Genomic DNA, 22997 nt, shown 5'->3' with positions numbered 1-22997 from the left:
TCACCTAATTCACTACCGGAATTTTACCCAAAAGATATGTGAACCATTCCTTCACCTCATAACATCTTTGGTCTGACATGTTTACATGACACCCAGAATGCCTTGTATAATGTCAACAAACATGGCATCGCACTTAGCTGGCAAATAGCTTAGCATTAGCTCATTATAATCAGTACAACCTTTAAAGTATTTTACACACGTCATAGGTGTCATGTGAAAGATATGCTATAACCACCTCTAGCCACATCTAGCTAAGTGGATAGGTCACTATTGTGTAGACATGTTAGCTACACATGTTCATGAAATACAATAGATGGCCGTAATCACCCCCAAACGCACCTGGCTTTAGTTTAGACATGTAGCTAGCGAGCTAAACAATGAACCATATTCCCAACACACACAGTAGCAATACAAACAGATTGTCATAGCTAGACACCAGGCATGAAATTCTGTAGTAGGAATCTGCACTTAGCTAAAGCTATAAAACTAGGTTCAATGTTAGCTAGCTAAGATTGGGATATAACTAGCAAATCAAACGGCTTTGTGAGATATTAATAATATTACCAATCAGACACAACGTTAGCTAGCTAGCTAACGTTCGCTAGCTAACAGTACACTTTAACTTGCAACGAATGACTTTTTGACAAAATTAGAAACTTGTAATGTCTGAAAATGTAGGTAAACTCGTATACATGGTTGAATGCTTCACGGCAGTCTGGTGCCCTGTTTATTAACTAAGACGTCCTGTGTCGTTTACATTTTTTGTTTGTACTGCTTGGCCCTTCGTGTGAAATCACTCCGGTTTACACTGACCGTGTTCAGAAAGTTGTCAATCACAACTTTTTCCCACTGAACTTTGTCGATAGCGCCTGCTAAATTCAGGGCAGCAATTTTCAGAGCAGTAGCAAGACTTTTGCCGTTCTCCATGGACAACGTTATGTCTTAGAAAAAACTGTGATACTAAAGGGTTATCTACACATACCAAGCAGCTCATGTTATAGCCTGAAGCATACATGGCAGACCAATCTGGACTCATCTCTTATCTCAGCCAATAATGGCTAGCGGGAAGGTTCCTGCCTTTTTCTGTGGCTAAACTAACTAGGCTCGTAATTTGACAATTTTATTGATATTTACAGATACATGTTTGTTATTAAAGCACATAAGATCACATGTTCCAGCAGGCATTTCTGCCCCATTTAAAAAAAAAAAATTTAACATTCAAATACCTCTCCTGTGAATTAGTGAGGTGCGTCATATGCCTAGCTTCCTGAAATGGGACACAATTAGCAAACATGGGATAAGTTTACATTTCATTTTTATTTAAGCTTTTTTAACAAACTATAAGGGACTAACATTAGAATTGGAGTTGATTCCAAGACAATACCCAAAAACCTTTAATACACAACTTGAAGCAACCACACATTTAGCCATAGAGCACGTTCTGATTGGTCGGAGAGGGGCCAAGCCTCCACCCACCCAGCAACTGCGCCAATAATTGTGCTTGTGAAAATAGCAACACACCCTCGAACCTATAGCACTACTGCCCAGTGCTTAGATTGACTGACTGTTGCGTTAGGCTTGTTAAAATAGAGACCTGAAAAGGGATGGGGCTTGGTTGGTTTATAAAGTGTTTGTGTTAACCGCGGCAATTCCATGGTCGTGATGGTGAATGAAAAGCACTGTTTGACAGCACTTACCAACTCAACTTACTCACATTAGTACGCAGACTACGCACTCACTGTACAGAAAGATGATAGATTGATATGCGCGCGCACACACACTTCCTTTCAGAACATGTGCCCACAGAGTTCATAAAACATTATTTCTACCACTCTACAACCTCTCTCCATCCATCCCTCACCACTCTTCCCAAGGACTCGGGGTCTGCATTTAATACACCCAATTACTTAGCCCCCCCATTACGTCAGACCTGGCAAGCAAGCAGGTAGCATTTTTATCTGGGAGATGTCATTGGCCCACTCTCTTCCCTCTCTCTCCTCTTTACAGATTGAATTACCAGGTTTTTATTGAGGCTGCTTGACGGATATTTATAGGACCAGCCCTCTCCCAAGCACAACGCAGTGATGTCATAAAATAATCATGAAAATGCTGGCCAATGGGCGGGGAGGTTGGGACAGAACCTCAGCAGCAGCACAGCCCTCTGGGAAGTGGAAAGAAACTGACTCCATCTGGCGAGGGAGAACAACTGCTGTATGTTGTATACATGTAGAGCCAAGGAGAACCGCTATAGCTACACATTGGACTGTGGTTAAGACCTACATTGCCCAATGCATAGTACTCTTTGCAAAAACACCAGAAATTGCTAGGTTGCATGAGGGAAATTCTGAGGATAGCTATGAAAATACACACGCGTCTATTTTCAATATCCCTTTCTCCCTCTTTCCTCAGTTCAGCCATAACCAGACTTCAGAAATATACTAGATACGTTTGTTTGGGGCAATGAAGTTGTATGCCACACAGCGGAGGCATTAGAACATGCTGGTGACAACTAGACCCCACATATACACTCTCCTGAATAGAAAGCGTGTAATGTTTACAGTCAAGTGCCAAGATAACCCAGATAGATAAACACTCCAAAGCAACAGCTTGACAAACAACTCCCTTACCTGCACAACACCGTCATCATTCATCCAGACCAGTGGTTCCCAAACTTTTTATAGTCCCGTACCCCTTCCATAATTCAACCTCCAGCTGCGAACCCCCTCTAGCACCAGAGACGGCACGCTCTCAAATGTTGTTTTTTGCCTAGAGTGAGTTTTTGTGACAACCCGGCTCGTGGGAAGAGCTCTTATAGGACCAGAGCACAAATAATAATAATCAATAATTTTGCTATATCACAATTTGACATTGTCCGTAAGCTAGAATTCATTTCCACACAAAAAATCCTACAATGATGCAAAAACTTGTGTGTTGTTAATGCAGACAGAGAAGAGCTCCAACTTCTTAATCATAGCCTCAATTTTGTCGTGCACATTAAATATAGTTGCGGAGAGTCCCTGTAATCCTAGATTCAGATCATTTAGGCGAGAAAAAACATCACCCAGATAGGCCAGTCGTGTGAGAAACTCATCATCATGCAAGCATTCAGACAAGTGAAAATGATGGTCAGTAAAGAAAGATTTAAGGTCATCTCTCAATAAAAAAAAAGTGTCAATACTTTGATAACCAACGCACTTTTGTATGTTGTAAAAGCGTTACACGGTCGCTCCCCATATCATTGCAAAGTGCAGAAAATACATGAGAGTTCAGGGGCCTTGCTTTAACAAAGCTAACCACTTTCACTATAGTGTCCAAAACGTATTTCAAGCTTTCAGGCATTCCTTTGGCAGCAAGAGCCTCTTGGTGGATGCTACAGTGCAACTGCTTGTAACGCGCGTTACCACTCCACTATGTCTCCCTGTCATGGCTTTTGTGGCATCAGTACAGATACCAACACATCTTGACCATCAAAGTCCATTTGATGTCACAAAGCTGTCCAGTACTTAAAAGGATGTCTTCCTTAATTGACACCACATAAACGTAACGGACATATACCAGGAGCTGTGCCAGGCCCTGTTGACTCATCCAGCTGTAACGCATATAATTCACTGGCTTGTATGCGAAGCAGTAATTGACTCAAAATATCTCCTGCATCGGGAAAGTGTTGTTGTTTGATGAAGGTCTTGTCTCTCTCGTTTTTTGGGCCTTTCCCCCCAGCATTGTCCCAGCCAAATCCACATCAGCATGAAGAATTAAGCCCTCCACAAAAGTATGGGGCTTGCCTGTCCTAGCCACTCGGTAGCTCACCATATAAGACGCTTGTAGCCCCTTCTAATTAATGGTATCTGTTGCTTTTATACATGTCTTACTACTCGAATGTCATCTTTATTCTCACTCAAAAACCTCTCATGGCTTGTTTTTCAAATGGTCATGTTTCTAAATGTCTGCAGAAGAGTGAAAGTTTCCCATGAGAGTAACAGTTAATGTGATTGAATGTTACTTATTTGACTAGGCTTATCTGTATTTGACATTGTATTGTTATTTCACTGAACATTAGATGGTTTAATTTTATGTTTGGCAGTGAAACGAGGCTACTCAGGCGAGGAATAAAACCTCACCCAAATGTATAGCCCCGTTGGAAAATATAAATGTTTGAAAATACAGAAATTCTTTATTTTAAAAATGTTTTTTTTTACATTTCGATCACATTTTTATTTGTACCCCAGTTTGGGAATACCTGACCCAGACCTATCACAATATTATCCTACACAATATTATAGTATCTGAACCAGTTTACACTGAGATGCTGTATCTCTCTACTTTTGCCTCGTCTTAATCTGAAATCACTAGACCTCAGCCAGTTTGGTTAGGTTTGCTAACAGTCAGTAGTTGGGTTCAGTGCACACTGTAAATTCACCCACGTCACTCACCTGTAAGAGTGATTTAAGGTTGTCAACAAAGCACAGTATGCCCACTACCTTGCCTGAGGTTGCCATGGCACCCAACTCTGGATTTGAAAGGTAGAAGCTGTGCAGAATGAATCAGAAGTAGGTTCTTGTTGAATGTGCCTCCGATGTATGAGACTGCTTAGCCATAACCAGTTAGCTCGTGTCATACAGAACAAATATTTCCGGACTCTCCCTTGGTAGTTTGGATTCAAAATTATATTCGCTGATGGACTAGCCTACAAATCCTGAATATTAAGTAGATTATAGTGCACTTGGAAAGTACTCAGACAACTTGATTGGCGTCCACCTGTGGTAAATTCAATTGATTAGAAATTATTTGGAAAGGCACACACTTGTCTGTATAAGGTCCCACAGTTGACAGTGCATGTCAGAGCAAAAACCAAGCCATGAGGTCAAATTAATTGTCCATAGAGAAGACAGGATTGTGCCGAGGCACAGATCGGGGTAAGGGTAGCAAAAAATGTATGCAGCATTGAAGTTCCCCAAGAACACAGTGGCCTCCATCATTCTTAAATGGAAGAAGTTTAGAACCCCCAAGACTTCCTAGAGCTGTCCGACCGGTCAAACTGAGCAATCGGGGGAGGAGGGCCTTGGTCAGGATAGTGAACAAGAACCTGATGGTTACTCTGACAGAGTTCATCTGTGGAGATGGTCTGATGAAACCAATATTGATTTCATTGGCCTGAATGCCAAGCGTCAAGTCTGGAGGAAGCCTGGCACCATCCCTACGGTGAAGCATTGTGGTGGCAGCATCATGCTGTGGGGATGTTTTTCAGCAGTAGGGACTGGGAGACTAGTCAGAATCAAGGGAAAGATTAATGTCAAGTTAACCCTGTTTCTTGTCTGCATCAAAGTAGCGGCCCTTATACCTAGCATCGAGCATGGTAGCTACACAGTAAAGAGGCACAGAGAGAATGCCACCGAATTGCTTGTTCACAGCCTCTTGTAGAGAACATTTGAGAGTTTTAACCCCACGGTATGTGTCGGAAGTTTTGTTGAGCAGGTTTTTCAATGCCATGACAGAGGGTATCACTTCTGCTGCAAACGCAGTTGAGCTTATTTCTCCAGTCAGTTGTTTGAATGGCGCTAGAAGTGTGTTCATGTTAACAAGTTTCAAACATGTCCTCAAATGCCATTAAAATGGCAGCAGCGGTATGAGAACCAGCATATTCTTGAACATTCAATACAGCTTTCCTCAGTAGGAAATCCTTGTCAACCCACTGCTGTCAGACTCTGCATGCTCATGGGGCTGACATCGCTGGTCCAAATGTCTGTCATGAAGCTAATAGCAGTGACGCTCATAGCAAGTAGCTCATGAATGTGCGTTTCAACAATATTGTGTAACTCCGGTAGGTCAACATCTGAAAAATAGTGCCTACTTCGTAGTGTATATCGGTGCTCGACCAGTCGGCGAAAGCCAACATCATCCACGACCGAAAGCGGTTGATTGTCAAGGGCAAGGAATTCAATTTTCTTGGCTTTAATGGATTTTGCCTTTTGAGTTGTCTCGCTGAAATGTTCTTACTCTTTCAAATGACCGCTGGACTTGAACTTGTTTAGTTGTTGGAAGTGCGCGCTTAGTATGTTTCTGCTTTTGTTCTGTGTAACGCTGTATTTTCCGTGGCATCATTACGTCATATAGGTATGCACGTCATCTACCTACGTCCATATAGGTATGCACGTCATCTACCTACGTTATATAGGTATGCACGTCATCTACCTATGTTATATACAGTGCCTTGCGAAAGTATTCGGCCCCCTTGAACTTTGCGACCTTTTGCCACATTTCAAGCTTCAAACATAAAGATATAAAACTGTTTTCTTTTGTGAAGAATCAACAACAAGTGGGACACAATCATGAAGTGGAACGACATTTATTGGATATTTCAAACTTTTTTAACATATCAAAAACTGAAAAATTGGGCGTGCAAAATTATTCAGCCCCTTTACTTTCAGTGCAGCAAACTCTCTCCAGAAGTTCAGTGAGGATCTCTGAATGATCCAATGTTGACCTAAATGACTAATGATGATAAATACAATCCACCTGTGTGTAATCAAGTCTCCGTATAAATGCACCTGCACTGTGATAGTCTCAGAGGTCCGTTAAAAGCGCAGAGAGCATCATGAAGAACAAGGAACACACCAAGCAGGTCCAAGATACTGTTGTGAAGAAGTTTAAAGCCGGATTTGGATACAAAAAGATTTCCCAAGCTTTAAACATCCCAAGGAGTACTGTGCAAGCGATAATATTGAAATGGAAGGAGTATCAGACCACTGCAAATCTACCAAGACCTGGCCGTCCCTCTAAACTTTCAGCTCATACAAGGAGAAGACTGATCAGAGATGCAGCCAAGAGGCCCATGATCACTCTGGATGAACTGCAGAGATCTCCAGCTGAGGTGGGAGACTCTGTCCATAGGACAACAATCAGTTGTATATTGCACAAATCTGGCCTTTATGGAAGAGTGGCAAGAAGAAAGCCATTTCTTAAAGATATCTATAAAAAGTGTCGTTTAAAGTTTGCCACAAGCCACCTGGGAGACACACAAAACATGTGGAAGAAGGTGCTCTGGTCAGATGAAACCAAAATTGAACTTTTTGGCAACAATGCAAAACGTTATGTTTGGCGTAAAAGCAACACAGCTGAACACACTATCCCCACTGTCAAACATGGTGGTGGCAGCATCATGGTTTGGGCCTGCTTTTCTTCAGCAGGGACAGGGAAGATGGTTAAAATTGATGGGAAGATGGATGGAGCCAAATACAGGACCATTCTGGAAGAAAACCTGATGGAGTCTGCAAAAGACCTGAGACTGGGACGGAGATTTGTCTTCCAACAAGACAATGATCCAAAACATAAAGCAAAATCTACAATGGAATGGTTCAAAAATAAACATATCCAGGTGTTAGAATGGCCAAGTCAAAGTCCAGACCTGAATCCAATCGAGAATCTGTGGAAAGAACTGAAAACTGCTGTTCACAAATGCTCTCCATCCAACCTCACTGAGCTCGAGCTGTTTCGCAAGGAGGAATGGGAAAAAATGTCAGTCTCTCGATGTGCAAAACTGACAGAGACATACCCCAAGCGACTTACAGCTGTAATCGCAGCAAAAGGTGGCGCTACAAAGTATTAACTTAAGGGGGCTGAATAATTTTGCACGCCCAATTTTTCAGTTTTTGATTTGTTAAAAAAGTTTGAAATATCCAATAAATGTCGTTCCACTTCATGATTGTGTCCCACTTGTTGTTGATTCTTCACAAAAAAATAAAGTTTTATATCTTTATGTTTGAAGCCTGAAATGTGGCAAAAGGTCGCAAAGTTCAAGGGGGCCGAATACTTTCGCAAGGCACTGTAGGTATGCACGTCATCTACCTATGTTATATAGGTATGCACGTCATCTACCTATGTTATATAGGTATGCACGTCATCTACCTATGTTATATAGGTATGCACGTCAGCTTTGACATCGGTTTTTCACATCGGCGTTAAACTAGACATCTGGCCAATGGCGATGTTGCCATTTTTAGCTAATATCGGCCGATTTTTCAATATGCTTGCTTACTTAATAATTTATTTATTTATTCTAATTATAAGCACAGCCATGTGCACATGGTAGTAGGCTATAAGCGTGAATGTTCCATTAGCAGAAAACGCCATTATCAAAAGTGAACACAAATGCAATTATGCATATAACGCTTTTATTATAAAGGTGCATTTTTATGGTAAATTATCTTCCCCAACCTTGAAACACACCGCTGCTTATGTATGCCAATTAGGCTTAATTTAATTTGAAGTTATTTGGCCACTAGTTGATACAAACCTTATTAAAACATATAGGCCTATGGGCTAGGCTTCATGAGGTGTGATACAAACCTTATTAAAACATATAGGCCTATGGGCTAGGCTTCATGAGGTGTGATACAAACCTTATTAAAACATATAGGCCTATGGGCTAGGCTACATGAGGTGTGATACAAACCTTATTAAAACATATAGGCCTATGGGCTAGGCTTCATGAGGTGTGATACAAACCTTATTAAAACATATAGGCCTATGGGCTAGGCTACATGAGGTGTGATACAAACCTTATTAAAACATATAGGCCTATGGGCTAGGCTACATGAGGTGTGATACAAACCTTATTAAAACATATAGGCCTATGGGCTAGGCTTCATGAGGTGTGATACAAACCTTATTAAAACATATAGGCCTATGGGCTAGGCTTCATGAGGTGTGATACAAACCTTATTAAAACATATAGGCCTATGGGCTAGGCTTCATGAGGTGTGATACAAACCTGGATCATTATCACGCACCTGAATCAAAACGGGGCAGCGGGAAAAAATACATGTAATCTATGCACTTAAATAGCAAATGGAGGACTTTTCTCTGTGGTTCATTTTCATGCCAGCCTGGTAGTCTATACTCATGTTGTAAATATAAGCAATGTGCTTAATATCAAGAAAGTTGAGAAATAAATATACTAGGCCCTGCCTATAGAAAGCTGATGGTATCCTAAAGCAGATGGTTATTGCATAACCTATAGAAATGTTGCGCAACATGAGCTCATGGGCACTCATGGAGTGTTTGATTAGATGTTTGCATTGATGTCAGTGATTAGAGAGACAATAGAATGCTGAGTACCAGGCAGTTAGCAAGTTTGGTAGGCTACTAATGACCAGCAGCAGCATCGGAGCTTGGAGAAGCCTAATTACAGTGACTAAATGGTCACGTGGAATTTGACTGCCTTCATGACTGTCGGTGTGGTGGTAATACGGTCACCGCAACAGCTCTAACTTCCCAAATGCACTGTAAGTACTCTAAATGAGCATCATACAGATGACTCCCTTCAGGTAGTCATAATTATAATGGTAGCTTTCCTACACAGAGGCGTGCTCTAAAATAATGACCCTCCCAAAGTCTAGGCTATTACCTCTAAACGGAAAAAAAACATGTTTCTAACCACAACCACCTTTTTATTAATCGAAGAGGGATTAGAATGCCACAACACAGCAGTGGGTCCCAACCTACTATATAGGGTCATACTGCTCTAAAACGGCAGAATTGAGTCATCTTAAGGGTCTGTGATGATGATGATGATGACTCAGTGATATTCTAGAAATAGAAAGAACGTGGAGGTGTGGCCCCTGGAAAGACTGACTGGATCAATGTCATAGTCCACTAGAAACAGTGACTCAGTGCTTCACCCAATGCTTCCAGGAGAGAAGGGGGTGGGTGTAAGGAGGGGGAGAGGGATGGGATGGGACACCACTCAGGAGAGTGTCTTTCTGGACGTGTGCCAGAGTGATTATGTCGTTGCTGTGGGGAACATCCGCTGATACGCCCGTTAATGTTGTCCGTGCTTTTTTCCAGGACAATCTCACAATGGTTACGTCATGATTACTTGTCTTACACACACACACATACGCTTAGTAGTATGACATCCGTTTGAATCTGCAAAAATCAGTAGATACTTGAAGTGCTTGATCCCCGATATGTCTGCATCAGAAGTGTAAACCGTGCTATATTCCCCATGTATCCCAGTGCCATCAGATATGATATCCATTCTTCTACTGCCAATATGTGGGTCTTAAGGAACAGTACAGGCCGTCCATCTTTCACCTGTGAGTGGTAGCATGAAAACATATTTTCTCTGCTCCTGGGCTCTAAGGTATTAGAGGTTCAAAGGGAAAACAGCCTCAGAAAGCAGGTCATCACAATACAGGTCATCATACTGCATTTGGAATAGAAAGCAAAGTAATCTCTTAACCAGCTGCTTTCAGTTTCCTCAAATCCCTGGGCTTTTCACGTTCTCTATGAAGACAGCGCTCAAAGGGGACACACACTTATATCCCTTCATACTATTACTTTTTTCCACTAACTTTTTTTTCTCTTCCTTATATTTGAAAGCTATTGCCGGCATCAAAGCCAAAACTTGTATTTCCCCCAAACGACCTAGTAATAATTCCGTTAACGTTCTGCCTACGGCTTAGTATGGAAGGTAGGAGCAATGCTGAGGCGACATTGGCAAGCACTATGCTCTTAAACTCTTGATGGTTGCTAGGCAGCGCCAGTTAACCATCCTCCTGCCAGTTCTAAATGTTGCAAGCACTTCACATAGCCCACTACTAAGCATGTTTCCTTACCCACACCTGGATGGATTCATAAAGATTTACTGTGGGAATACATATCAGTGAATGGCAATTGAAGGCATGTATTCAATTGTTGCTTACTGAAACTCCCAAAGTCATCCAATCCTTGTAATAAATTTAAAGCAATAGCCTACCCGTGTGTGGTCAACTAGAGGGTGATTTCAGCACTGTTTTGATTGGGACAGCGCCAGCACACTGCTTTGAGACAATTGTGGGGACTCGTCTTGATAAATCAATAAATGTCATTTTTTTTTTGTTGTTTGGATATTGGTTAGGCTACAATTAGGTTGGGGAAATGTTAGTTGAGGTGAGAGCTGCACATGGTCATCTTGTCTAGTGGGCTCAAACTTTTTTCCATGTTATTTAGTTTAACAAGTAGATTATTTTGCTTTTCACTCAGTCGTTTAGTAGCCTAGACCTACTCCCAACCAAAAGCATGTGACTTAACGGACTGGTCTGATAATCAATCAATGTGATTTTGTTAAACTGAATCTGTCTTTATAGGCTATTTGGTTAATTGGTTTCTGACTGGGAAAATAAGTGGAGGTGAGGTGGTATAGCTCATCGATCACTGATCAGAAACATTTAGCAATAATGTAGCCTAAATCAAGTGTACTGTAGGCCTATTGATTTCATTTGGATGGCGCAGCAATGACTGCACAGGCCCTGAACAGGTCTAATTAACCTCAAAATATGCTATTTTATTATTTTGAATTTTTTTTTTGTATTATGTTTCTTAGGACATGCATACATTAATACATTTATTTTTGATGGTGTATATTCTCAATGGATTTATTCAAATTCATAAATCCTATGTGAAAGCAGTATTACAGAAAAACGCACACACCCAGGTCCAATGTCATTGTTTTGAACCCGTCAAACAGTCTACTGGGAGGTGAGGGGTTTTGGGTGGCATGTCTCTGGCATTACTGGGATCACTGTGTGACTCTGGAACAAAGAGGGAGTTTTGAACCTGATATCCCCACAGTGTCACGTAAACAGCAGGCTTCTTTTACACTTCTCCTCCCTTTGAGTTCCCTCTTGAAATAATCCAGGAGCCTTCACTCTCTCAACCTCACCCACCTGGTCCTAAACGTGTTCCATCAATCTGTCAGTGACACAGAGGTTTCTCCTTTCATTTGCATTGTCTTGATTTTAGTTGTACCATAATTCAATTAATGAGGACTGTTGGCTTTAGCGTCATCGGTTTAGTATAAATCTAGTAGTTTGGCCATAGGCAGGACATAAAACGGTCATTGCAGTGACATGAATGAATTCCATACACAGTACAGTTTTGTGTTACTCAACTCTTTTGATAGTTATGAAACAGACAACTAAACTGACATCCAGTTTGTTTCTGGTCACTGACATCCAGTTTATTTTTGTTCTGGCCACTGTATCAAACTAATAAATGTGGTGATGGTTACTGACCGACAAACTAATACTCTCTCCTCCCATCAGATGTGAAGAAGGACTGGTCGGACCACGCCCTGTGGTGGGAGAAGAAGAAGACGTGGCTGCTGAAGACCCACTGGACCCTGGACAAGTATGGTATCCAGGCAGACGCCCGGCTCCTCTTCACCCCCCAGCACAAGCTGCTGCGCCTGCAGCTGCCCAACATGAAACACATGAAGGTCAAGGTCAACTTCTCTGACCGCGTCTTCAAGGCCGTGTCTGACATCTGCAAGACTTTCAGTAAGTCAGATGTTTTGTCAACTCTAACTATAATGCACCTATCCTACCAAAGGTCCTGTATAGTCTACAGTGTATACTCTTTCTATAAGGTTGGTTGAGCATGATGGTACCTCTCGTCCACTCTAACCTTGCCATAATACTCTTGCTATTTTTAGATTAACTACCGGAAGTGTTCTCTACCTCCAATCTAGTCTGCTGCTCTTTTTCCCTTTCAGCCTTTTGTTGTGTTTATCCAACAGAGCCTGAGCTATCAGATATCAGCTCTCACTTCACCACCACTTCTGACAGGTGACTGTTCAGGCACCTTGACTCTGCTAGACCTGTCCTTGGAATAGCGCTGTCTGTTGACTAAACAGGATTCAGACAGGTTTAGCAGAGTTTATCAATCTAGCACCGCGTAATGACTCACACGTTCTGAGATGGATATTATCTCACACACACACATTACCGTGTCCAGATTTAGCCCTCGTGGCCCTGCCCCCTGACGAGCACTGAGGTCAGACACCCCTCTATCGATATCTGCCCCTGGCCCTGTCAGCTAGAGTTCAGAGGAAAACACCAGTCTCATTTTATTTGATTGATTTTGGATCCCCGGCTATACTTCCTGGGGTCCAAACGGGGAACAAAACACAACAAATACATAATATACAGTGCCTTCAGAAAGTATTCATACCCTTAAGGCTTTTATGTTGTTACAGCCTGAATTTAAAATTGATTATATTTAGATTTTTTGTCGCTGGCCTACACCCAATACACCATAATGTCAGTGGAATTATGTTTTTCTAAATGTTTACAAATTAATAAAAGCTGACATGTCTTGAGTCAATAAGTATTCAACCCCTTTTGTAATGACAATCCTAAATAAGTTCAGTAACAATGTAAGTCACATAGTAAGTTGGATGGACTCACACTGTGTGCATGATTTTGTTTAACATGATCCCTTTGAGCATGGTGAAGTTATTAATTACACTTTGGGTGGTGTATCAATACACCCAGTCTTTACAAATATACAGGCATCCTTCCTAACTCAGTTGCCTGAGATGAAGAAAACTGCTCAGGGATTTCACCATGAGGCCGATGTTGACTTTAAAGCAGTTAGTTTAATGGCTGTGATGGGAGAACTGAGGATGGATCAACAACAATGTAGTTACTCCACAATACTAACCTAAATGACAAAGGGAAAAGGACGCCTGTATAGAATAAAACATATTCTAAAACATGCACCAGTTTGCAATAAGGCACTAAAGTAATACTGCTAAAAATGTGTCAAAGCAATACACTTTTTGTCCTGAATAGAAAGTGTTATGTTTGGGGCAAATCCAATACAACACATTATTGATTACCACTCTTCATATGTTCAAGCATAGTGGTGGATACATCATATTATGGGTATGCTTGTAATTGTTAAGGACTGGGAAGTTTTTCAGGATAAAAAACTGAATGGAATGGGCCTAAGCACAGGCAAAATCCTAGAGGAAAATATGGTTGTCTGCTTTCCACCAGACAATTGGAGATTAATTCACCTTTCAGCAGAACAATAACCTAAAACACAAGGCCAAATCTACACTAGAGTTGCTTACCAAGAAGACAGTGAATGTTCCTGAGTGGCCGAGTTAGTTTCGACTTAAATCTACTTGAAAATCTATCACAAGACCTGAAAAAGGTTTTCTAGCAATGATCAACAACCAATTTGGCAGAGCTTGAACATTTTTGAAAATAATAATGGGCCAATGTTGCACAATCCAGGTCTGTCCAGAAAGACTCTGGGTAAGTAATACTCTGGGTAAGCACCTTTGGCAGCTGTAATCGCTACAAAGGTGCTTCTACAAAGTATTGATTCAGGGGTGTGTATACTTATGTAAAAATATATTTATTTCATTTTCAATACATTTGCACACATGTCTAAAAACAAGTTTTCACTTTGTCATTATGGGATATTGTGTGTAGAAAAAAATAGGTTTAATCAGTTTTGAATTCAGGCTGTAACACAGTGGAATAAGTCAAAGGGTATGAATATTTTCTGAAGGCACTGTATGTAATATAATATACATACCACTACATAATCTTAAGATGTTCTTTATCTATTTTTTAAAATCTGGGTTTATTACTAGCTTGAGTTGTGTCAGAGTTCCATGTAGTTTCCCCAGCCTCTGTTCTGGACCTGGGGACTGTGAAGAGACCTCTGATTGCATGTCTTGTGTGGTACCGATGAGTGTCTGAACTGTGTACCAATGCCCTCCTGACCCTGTAACATGGATCTCTGTCACCCCTCCATGTCGGCTCCAACCAGAGCCCTCTGTCGCCACTGAAGATTGCAGCTGCAGGAGGGGAAACGCTTTTTATATGAAACATTCATCAGGCACTTTCAAGGACATCTGTTAGTCTTTTTTTCTTTCTTATTTTTTACCCTGGCCCATGTCATGTCTCAGGAGTTATGGCTACTCTACTCTTATGGTTGGCTGTACTAGGTAACACTGGAACTTTGTTTCTTATTTAGCTAAACGGGATCTTTTATTTAGAAAGGCGAAAAGAGGCCCACAATGAACTAGTATGAGTTTATTTTCTTTGAAATGAGAGTGGAAAAACACAATTTTGATGTAGTATTAAATAAACTGAATGTGCTGGATGACTGTTATTCAGGGAGAGGTGACTAACTAAATGAACAGGCTAGTAGCAGGCTCCTCTCCTCTATGCTGCTCAGTCCTTGTTAGGAATGTGTCTACCTCTGCGGTAATAAATCTATTTTAGTTTTGGAGAAATTCAGGACAAATTGCTCTTGGCTTACTTGGCGCGTGCCGAAGTGTCATACAATGACTTACGGTGGCTGGGAAGGAACACGCAGTGCATCTCCCTCTGCCTCTCTCATACTTACCTCACCCTTTCCTCGTTGCCTTTTAGAAGTAGAATTTATAGGGAAATTCTAGAACATTGAAGTTTTCAATCATGTCCTTCATACATGTTCACAATGACCTAGTCTCTTCTGGAACTACCGTGCCTATAGAAAGTCTACACGCCCCTTGGATTCCTTCACATCTTATTTGATTTATTTCTTAAAGATTTAATGAAAAATAAACACTAGTATACCTTGATTAAATAAGTATTCGCCCCCTTGATCATTACCTTTGGCAGCCATTACAGCTGTGAGTCTTCTTGGGTAAGTCTGAGCCTTCCACACCTGGATTGTGCCATATTTGCCCATTTGATTATTTTCAGAATTCTTCAAGGTCTGTAAAATTGGTTATTGATCATTGCTAGACAACCATTTTCAGGTCTTGCCATATATTTTCAAGCAGATGTATGGTCCTGTGTGGCTCAATTGGTAAAGCATGGTGTTTGCAACGCCAGGGTTGTGGGTTTGATTCCCACATGGGACCAGTACGGTGAAGAAGAAAGTGTGAAATGTAAGTCACTCTGGATAAGGTTGTGTTTCGGAGGACGCATGGCTCTTGACCTTCATCTCTCCCGAGCCCGGGAGTTGTAGCGATGAGACAAGATAGTAACTACTAACAATTGGATACCACGAAATTGGGGAGAAAAGGGGGGGGGGGGGGGGGTGTTCCTTTGCCATTTTTTTTTTGTTTTGCAGTATTACTTTAGTGCCTTGTTGCATGTTTTGGAATATTTTTGTTCTTCTTTTCACTCTCAATTGTAGTCACTACAATGTTGTTGATCCATCTTCAGTTTTCTCCCTTCACAGCCATTGAACTCTGTAGCTGTTCTAAAATCATCAATGGCCTCAGTGACGTTCCTCAGCAGTTTCCTTCCTGTCAGTTCAGAAATACGATTGAATCTTCGACGTCTTGATTGATTGGTATATACACGGAACAAAAATATAAACTCTACATATAAAGTGTATGTTTCATGAGCTGAAATAAAAGATCCCAGAAATGTTCCAAACACACAAAAAGCTTAGATCTCTCAAGTTTGTGCACCAATTCATTTGCATCCCTGTTAGTGAGCATTTCTCCTTTACCAAGATAATCCATTCATCTGACTGGTGTGGCATATCAAGAAGCTGATTAAACAGCATTATCATTACAAACAGGTGCACCTTGTGCTGGGGACAATAAAAGGCCACTCTAAAATGTGCGCTTTTGTCACACAAGACAATGCCACAGATGTCTGATGTTTTGATGGAGTGTGCAATTGGCATGCTGACTGCAGGAATGTCCATCAGAGCTGTTCATTTTTGAGCCGCCTTGAACATCGTTTTAGAGAATTTGGCAGTACCTCCAACCGGCCTCACAACCGCAGACCACATGTATGGAGTTCTGTGGGCGACCCTTTTGCTGATGTCAAAGTTGTCAACGGAGTGCCCCATGGTGGCACAATTACTTTTTATCAATGGCAATTTGAACGCACAGAGATATCGTGAACGAGATCCTGAGGCCCATTGTCGTGCCATTCATCCACCGCCATCACCTCATGTTTCAGCATGATAATGCACGGCCCCATGTCACAAGGATCTGTACACAATTCCTGGAAGCAGAAAATGTCCCCGTTCTTCAATGTCCTGCATTCTCACCAGACATGTTACTCATTGAGCACGTTTGGGATGCTTTGGATCAACGTGTACGACAGCGTGTTCCAGTTCCCGCCAATATCCAGCAACTTCACACAGCCATTGAAGAGGAGTGGGACAACCATAGGCCACAATCAACAGCCTGATCAACTCTATGCGAAGGAGTTGTTGTGCTGCATGAGGCAAATGGTGGTCACACCAGATACGGACTGGTTTTCTGATCCACGCCTGTAACTTATTTTTAAAGGTATCTGTGACCAACAGATGCATATCTGTATTCCCAGTCGTGAAATCCATAGAATAGGACCTAATCATTTTTTGGTTCTATTTCCTTCTATGAACGTATTAAAAGGTATTAAAAAAAAGCTTGCTGGTCTTTGTAGCTGAATCTGCGCTTGACATTCAATACTTGCTTTGGGGACCTTAAAGATGTACAGTGGCAAGAAAAATATGTGAACCCTTTGGAAATACCTGGATTTCTGCAGAAATTAGTCATATAATTTGATCTGATCTTCATCTAGGTCACAATAATGGACACGGTCTCCTTTTAAACTAATAACAAAAACAATTTGTTCATGTATTTATTGAACACACCGTGTAAACATTCACAGTGCAGGGTGGGAAAAGTATGTGAACCCTTGGATTTAATAACTGACTGACCCCCCTTTGGCAGCAATAACCTCCACCAAACGTTTTCTGTAGTTGCGGATCAGACCTGCATGATGGTCAGGAGGAATGTTGGACCATCCCTCTTTACAAAACTGTTTCAGTTCAGCAATATTCTTGGGATGTCTGGTGTGAACTGCTCTCGAGGTCATGCCACAGCATCTCAATCGGGTTGAGGTCAGGACTCTGACTGGACCACTTCAGAAGGCGTCTTCTCTTCTGTTGAAGCCATTATTTTTGTTGATTTACTTCTGAATTGTCCTGTTGCATCACCCAACTTCTGTTGCACTTCAATGGGAATTAATTTTTATGTCGATAATAGCAAGCTGTCCAGGCCCTGAGGCAGCAAAGCATCCCCAAACTATGATGCTCCTCCACCATACTTTAGTGGTTGGGATGAGGTTTTGATGTTGGTGTGCTATGCCTTTATTTCACCACACATAGTGTTGTGTGTTCTTTCCAAACAGTATCGCTGTGGAATATCCAGGTGCACTCTTTGCAAACTTCAGACATTCAGCAATGTTTTTTTTCTGGACATCAGTGGCTTCTTCTGTGGTGTCCTCCCATGAACACCATTCTTGTTTAGTGTTTTATGTATCATAGACTCGTCAACAGAGATGTTAGCATGTTCCAGAGATTTCTGTAAGTCTTTAGCTGACACTAGGATTCTTCTTAACCTCATTGAGCTTTCTGCACTGTGCTCTTGCAGTCTATGCAGGACGGCCACTTCCATTTATAGACTATTTGTCTTACCGTGGACTGATGAACATCAAGGCTTTTAGAGATACTTTTGTAACCCTTTCCAGCTTTATGCAAGTCAAGAATTCTTAATGTTGGGTCTTCTGAGATCTCTTTTTTGTTCGATGCATGGTTCACATCAGGCAATGCTTCTTGTGAATAGCAAAGGCAGCTCTAACCAACATCTCGTCTCATTGATTGGACTCCAGGTTAGCTGACTCCAATTCGTTTTTGGAGAAGTCATTAGCCTATGGGTTCACATACTGTTTCCAACCTACACTGTGAATGTTCAAATTATGTATTCAGTATAGACAAGAAAAATACAATTTGTGTGTTAATATTTTTAAGCACACTGTTTGTCTATTGTGACTTAGATGAAGATCAGATCAAATTTGATAACCAATTTATGCAGTTATGCAGGTAATTCCAAAGGGTTCACATATACTTTTTCTTGCAACTGTATGTATGGGGGACAGAGGAAGGGTAGTCCTTTAAAAAAATGTCAACCCCTATTATTTCACACAGTAAGGCCATATAATGTATTTGATTTGTTGTTAAGCCAAATTTGACTTCTGAACTAATTTAGACTTGCCTAAACAAAGGTGATGAATATTAATACAATTACTATTTTAGTTATTTCATTTGTATTCATTTATAAAAGTTTGTAGAACCTTTAACATGATGGAGTATTTTGTGTAGATCAATGACAAGAAATTACAATTAAATCCATTTTAACCCCACTTTCTAACACAACTAAATGAGAAACGTTCAAGGTAGTGTGGACTTTCTATAGGTAGTTTCATTTGTAATTATCTGGGTGACTTTCAGTTTGTGTGACTGACATAGAGCTGCACAGCATAGGGAATGAGATGGGGAATAAGCAGGGCCAAGAAGAGAAGACTGGAGGCCTGTCCAACTGGCTCAAACTGCAGACAGATAGAGAGATGGATTCTCTGAAGCTGTGTGAGACAGTGACCATTCAGATTGACTCCCACGCTCATTTCATTCCGTCTTCCCCTTTCTCTCACTTTCCTCACAGTGATTGATTTGGAGAGTATTTTTTGGGGGGTCACGCAGTAGCTGTTTCCTGGCGCAGACCAAGTTTACTCCTCCACTACAGGGATTTCTGTCTCTCTGTCCCTCTCTCTTTCCCTTTTCAAACAAAATAGACTAACATCCAAGCACACATCACTAACATTCAAGCACATATCACTAACATCACATTTACTCTCTCGCTTTCTATTTGACTTTCCCCTACACTCTCTCTCCCCTCCCTCCCTACATACCATTAACCAGATGTGTAACAGAGCTGGGGTCTCTCTAGCCATGTGAATCACACATACATTTAGTGTGGGCGATCAATCTAATTATTACTGCAGTGCTGCTCTTCTCCCATGTCCACAGCAGCTGGCTAGAGCCCCCTCCCACACACACACACACAGTCCATCTGGGGCTGGATGGGGCAGTGCAGTGGGACCCAGAACACAATAGTAAAATGTCAGAATTCCCCTTCACTCCACTCCAACGTTGAACTGTCCTACTATCATCGAATTTCTGGCAGCTCTGTGTTCCTGGACAATGATGTGTGTTTGGCTTGTCTGTCAGTGAGGGGGAGACATTTCCTTGGTTTTGATCGCTTAGATAATGAAATGCCATGTTTATCCTTCACACTCGGAGCCAATCTAGTAAATGTTTTTTCTTGATTCTTTAAAGCTGGTATTGTGTTGGGGCAGTAGTACCAGCCCATACAGCCCAGGAGGGCAGGCCTGGGACAGATGTGTGAAACTGATCTATAGTGGGCGACTGACTAAGTGTCAACCATGACATTGTTGTGCAGCGATCCGGAACACCCTCACCACCACGTTCTTTTTCCTTCTCCGGCCCACAAAGCCTCGACTCCGACCAGCTGGCAGCTTGCGTCTCGTCTGTCTCCTCATATGAGAAAGGGCGTGATCCCAGAGCGCGCCAAGAAAATGTTGGGGCGCGGCCCTGCCACCCTGTCTGTCTGCAGAAGGAAAACCAATATGGGTGGGGAAAGTGGACTACTGATGAAAAGAAGGGCTCTGTCCATTCTGGAGTCTAGGTTTTGTCTGGTGTTTTTTGTTGTTGATGTAGTCTTATGAATGGGATTACAGTCTGTTCTCTTCAATAAGATATTTGTTTCCCCCTTTATGTTTTTAATTTACAGCTGAGGTGTTACACACAGACAGTGCTGCTTATAGGGCCCTATAAAGCCTCTTCCATTCCACCAAGGGAGACCGCCAGGAAATGTTGGCCGTCACTTATGACTTTTTCAGGACTGTGGGACCTGACCTGGCAGTCAGGTCTTAGCGGAAGACGGGCCTCTAGCCTCTACCAGGTGTGATCAATGAGACGGTCTAGAGAAGCAGTCTGTTCTGGCCAATCAGGCGATCCAGAGGACCAGTTAGTGTTAATGTCAGTCTTGCTGCTTCACTGGCCTGCCTGATTTTATAGAGACTGCTGCTGAGAGTGACACTGTCCTGTTACTGTGTTGTTGGTCAGCCCTGCCCTGAAGTTAACATATAAGGAAAATGGGGAGATGTGGCGAGAGAGAGCGAGATGAATAGAAGGAGAACACAGATGGATAGAAGGGGAGAGCAATGGATAGGTGGAGAGTGATGGATAGATGCGGAAGAGATGGTTTGTGGGGTGCAAGAGATGGATGAAGGGACTGACAGATGGCTAGATAAGGGGACAGACGGAAATGGATTGAGGTATAGAGAGAAATGGATGGATAGAGATTGAAAGAAGTGGGACGTGTGGTCAGTTCCCAGGCTTTGTTCTGTTCTCCATGGTCAGTGTCATTAGTGTTCGATGTATCAACAGTTTTACTGCGGTCCAGTATATTTGTGGACAATCGCACTGACCTGGTTCCAGAGTGGCGAGGCTTGGTTTTTGATAATATGTCAATGTGGTTTGACCACAGTTTCATTTTCTACTCCACAAGTAACATGTTAGCCAGAAGTTAAATATTTTAACATTGTATTTGCCCATACACAAAAACTCCTGCCCCTAGTTATAATGCAGAAAGGGCCTATGTCGCTCTGGAGAAGTGTGTCTGCTAAATGACTAAAATGTAAATGGTTCTGTGAGGTGGGTCTCACTCCCATGGCAATGAATCATGTCTTACTCTTACAATCGTACTGCGAGGCTGGCAGTCAGTCAGTCTGTCCGTCCACCTGGCTATGAGCCTGGATCATGTCAAAATGATTTGAATGAAGCTGCTTCTTATGTTATGGGCATCATGTTCTGTAATGAACATCAACCACTTGTAGACCTTTGCTTTGATTCTGCATGAATCTGATTGGGTAGAAGCGTTGCACTTACCCACAGATCTAGGATCAGGTCACGCGGCCCAAATCCTATTCCGTCAACAACACCTGCTGTTTCTGGATAGTATGACAGTGTTACTTCATCCTGCACCCTGTCCTCTTTCTCTCGCTACTCCTTCTAATTATTGGCAGCCTACATCAGGGGCCTGCATTCCTGATGTTACTACCCCGCTCTCTGCTCTTCTCCCACTTTCATGTGACTGATGAAAAGAAGGGCTCTGTCCATTCTTTCTTCAGCCCATCTCTTGTTTGATATTTGAAATGGTCATGTAAAATGGTATTTTGCTCACAGATTTTAGTCTGTGGATAACAACAGCACTTGACACTTGGTGCAACTACAGTAGACACTCGCTCCACCTCTGTGCTCAGGCCAGGCAGCATGCCTGCACTTACATGGCTGTATAAGGGCACAGGGCTTGTGCTGTGCAAGAGCGATGAAGGAGGAGAGATGGAGGGAGTGAGGGAGAGCGAGCTACCATCTGGTTGTTCTTAAACCCTGGAATGCTTTTTGCTTTAGTAACACAAACTAAACAAGAAATTCTCACCAAGCCAAGAAGTTCTCTCTCGCTATTCTTCAGTTGCTCTCGTTTGCTGCTCTCGCTCTCTTTTTCTCTCTCTCTTTTTCTCTCTCGCTCTCTTTCGCTTTCTCTCCCGCCGTTCTTGCTCTTCTGTCTCACACATTGTCCTCCCTAGCTATGGAAAAAGGAGGGAGTGAAAGTTGTAGGGCATGAGGGATTTAAATAGATTTTAAAAGGCAAAAATTTGACAATAGCCAAATGAATATTATGAAATTGAAATTCCAGTCATCCACACATCTCTTAAATGAGTGTAGAAGCATAGATAAAAGACAGCACAGACATTTACCCCAGCTGTGCTTTTAAACTCTAGATGGTGCACATCTATCTTTTCCAGACACATTCTGGCATATTCAGCCAGCTCCTCCGAACCGTTCCAAAAACGTCCTGAACACTGGAGATTAATGTTGACTGATGGTTCCCTGGCCTCTCCAGCTAACACAGAGGGGAGTGTCGCGAGAGGAGAGGAGTAGAGAGCAGAGGCGTGGAGGGCGGGAGGAAAGAGGGATGTTGAGGGGGTTGGTGCAGCTCTGTTTGAGTCATTAAATCAGGACTGCAGTATGTCTGTCAGAGGAGACGTTAAACAAACGCCCAAGCATAGTTTCATTCCATCTACACATGCACACAACCTGAATTTTAAAATGGATTAAATTTAGATTTTCTTTGTCACTGGCCTAAACACAATAGCGCATAATGTTAAAGTGGGATTGTTTTTTTCAAATAAACTGAAATATAAGTAAGTATTCAAACCCATTGTTATGGCAAACCTAAAGGTCAGGAGTAAAAATGTGCGCAACTAGACTCACAAATACAATTATCTGTAAGC

The 22997-nt window shown here is 41.9% G+C and overlaps 1 protein-coding gene across 8 annotated transcripts in view; it reads left to right on the top strand.

Annotated features, from left to right (window-relative positions):
• The window catches only part of fermt2 (FERM domain containing kindlin 2), an 86745-nt gene that overhangs the window by 29907 nt on the left and 33841 nt on the right, over positions 1 to 22997 (top strand). For all 8 annotated transcript variants that reach the window (XM_090211136.1, XM_021574110.3, XM_021574112.3 and 5 more), the window contains exon 3: positions 12084 to 12317. In XM_090211136.1, coding sequence (XP_090067262.1) covers positions 12084 to 12317 — 234 coding nt within the window. The remainder of the gene's footprint in view (positions 1 to 12083; positions 12318 to 22997) is intronic.

Source organism: Oncorhynchus mykiss, chromosome 19, assembly GCF_057628025.1.
Source record: "Oncorhynchus mykiss isolate SJ-2025 chromosome 19, ASM5762802v1, whole genome shotgun sequence".
Taxonomy (NCBI): domain Eukaryota; kingdom Metazoa; phylum Chordata; class Actinopteri; order Salmoniformes; family Salmonidae; genus Oncorhynchus; species Oncorhynchus mykiss.
This window is presented reverse-complemented; position numbering and strand designations above follow the sequence as displayed.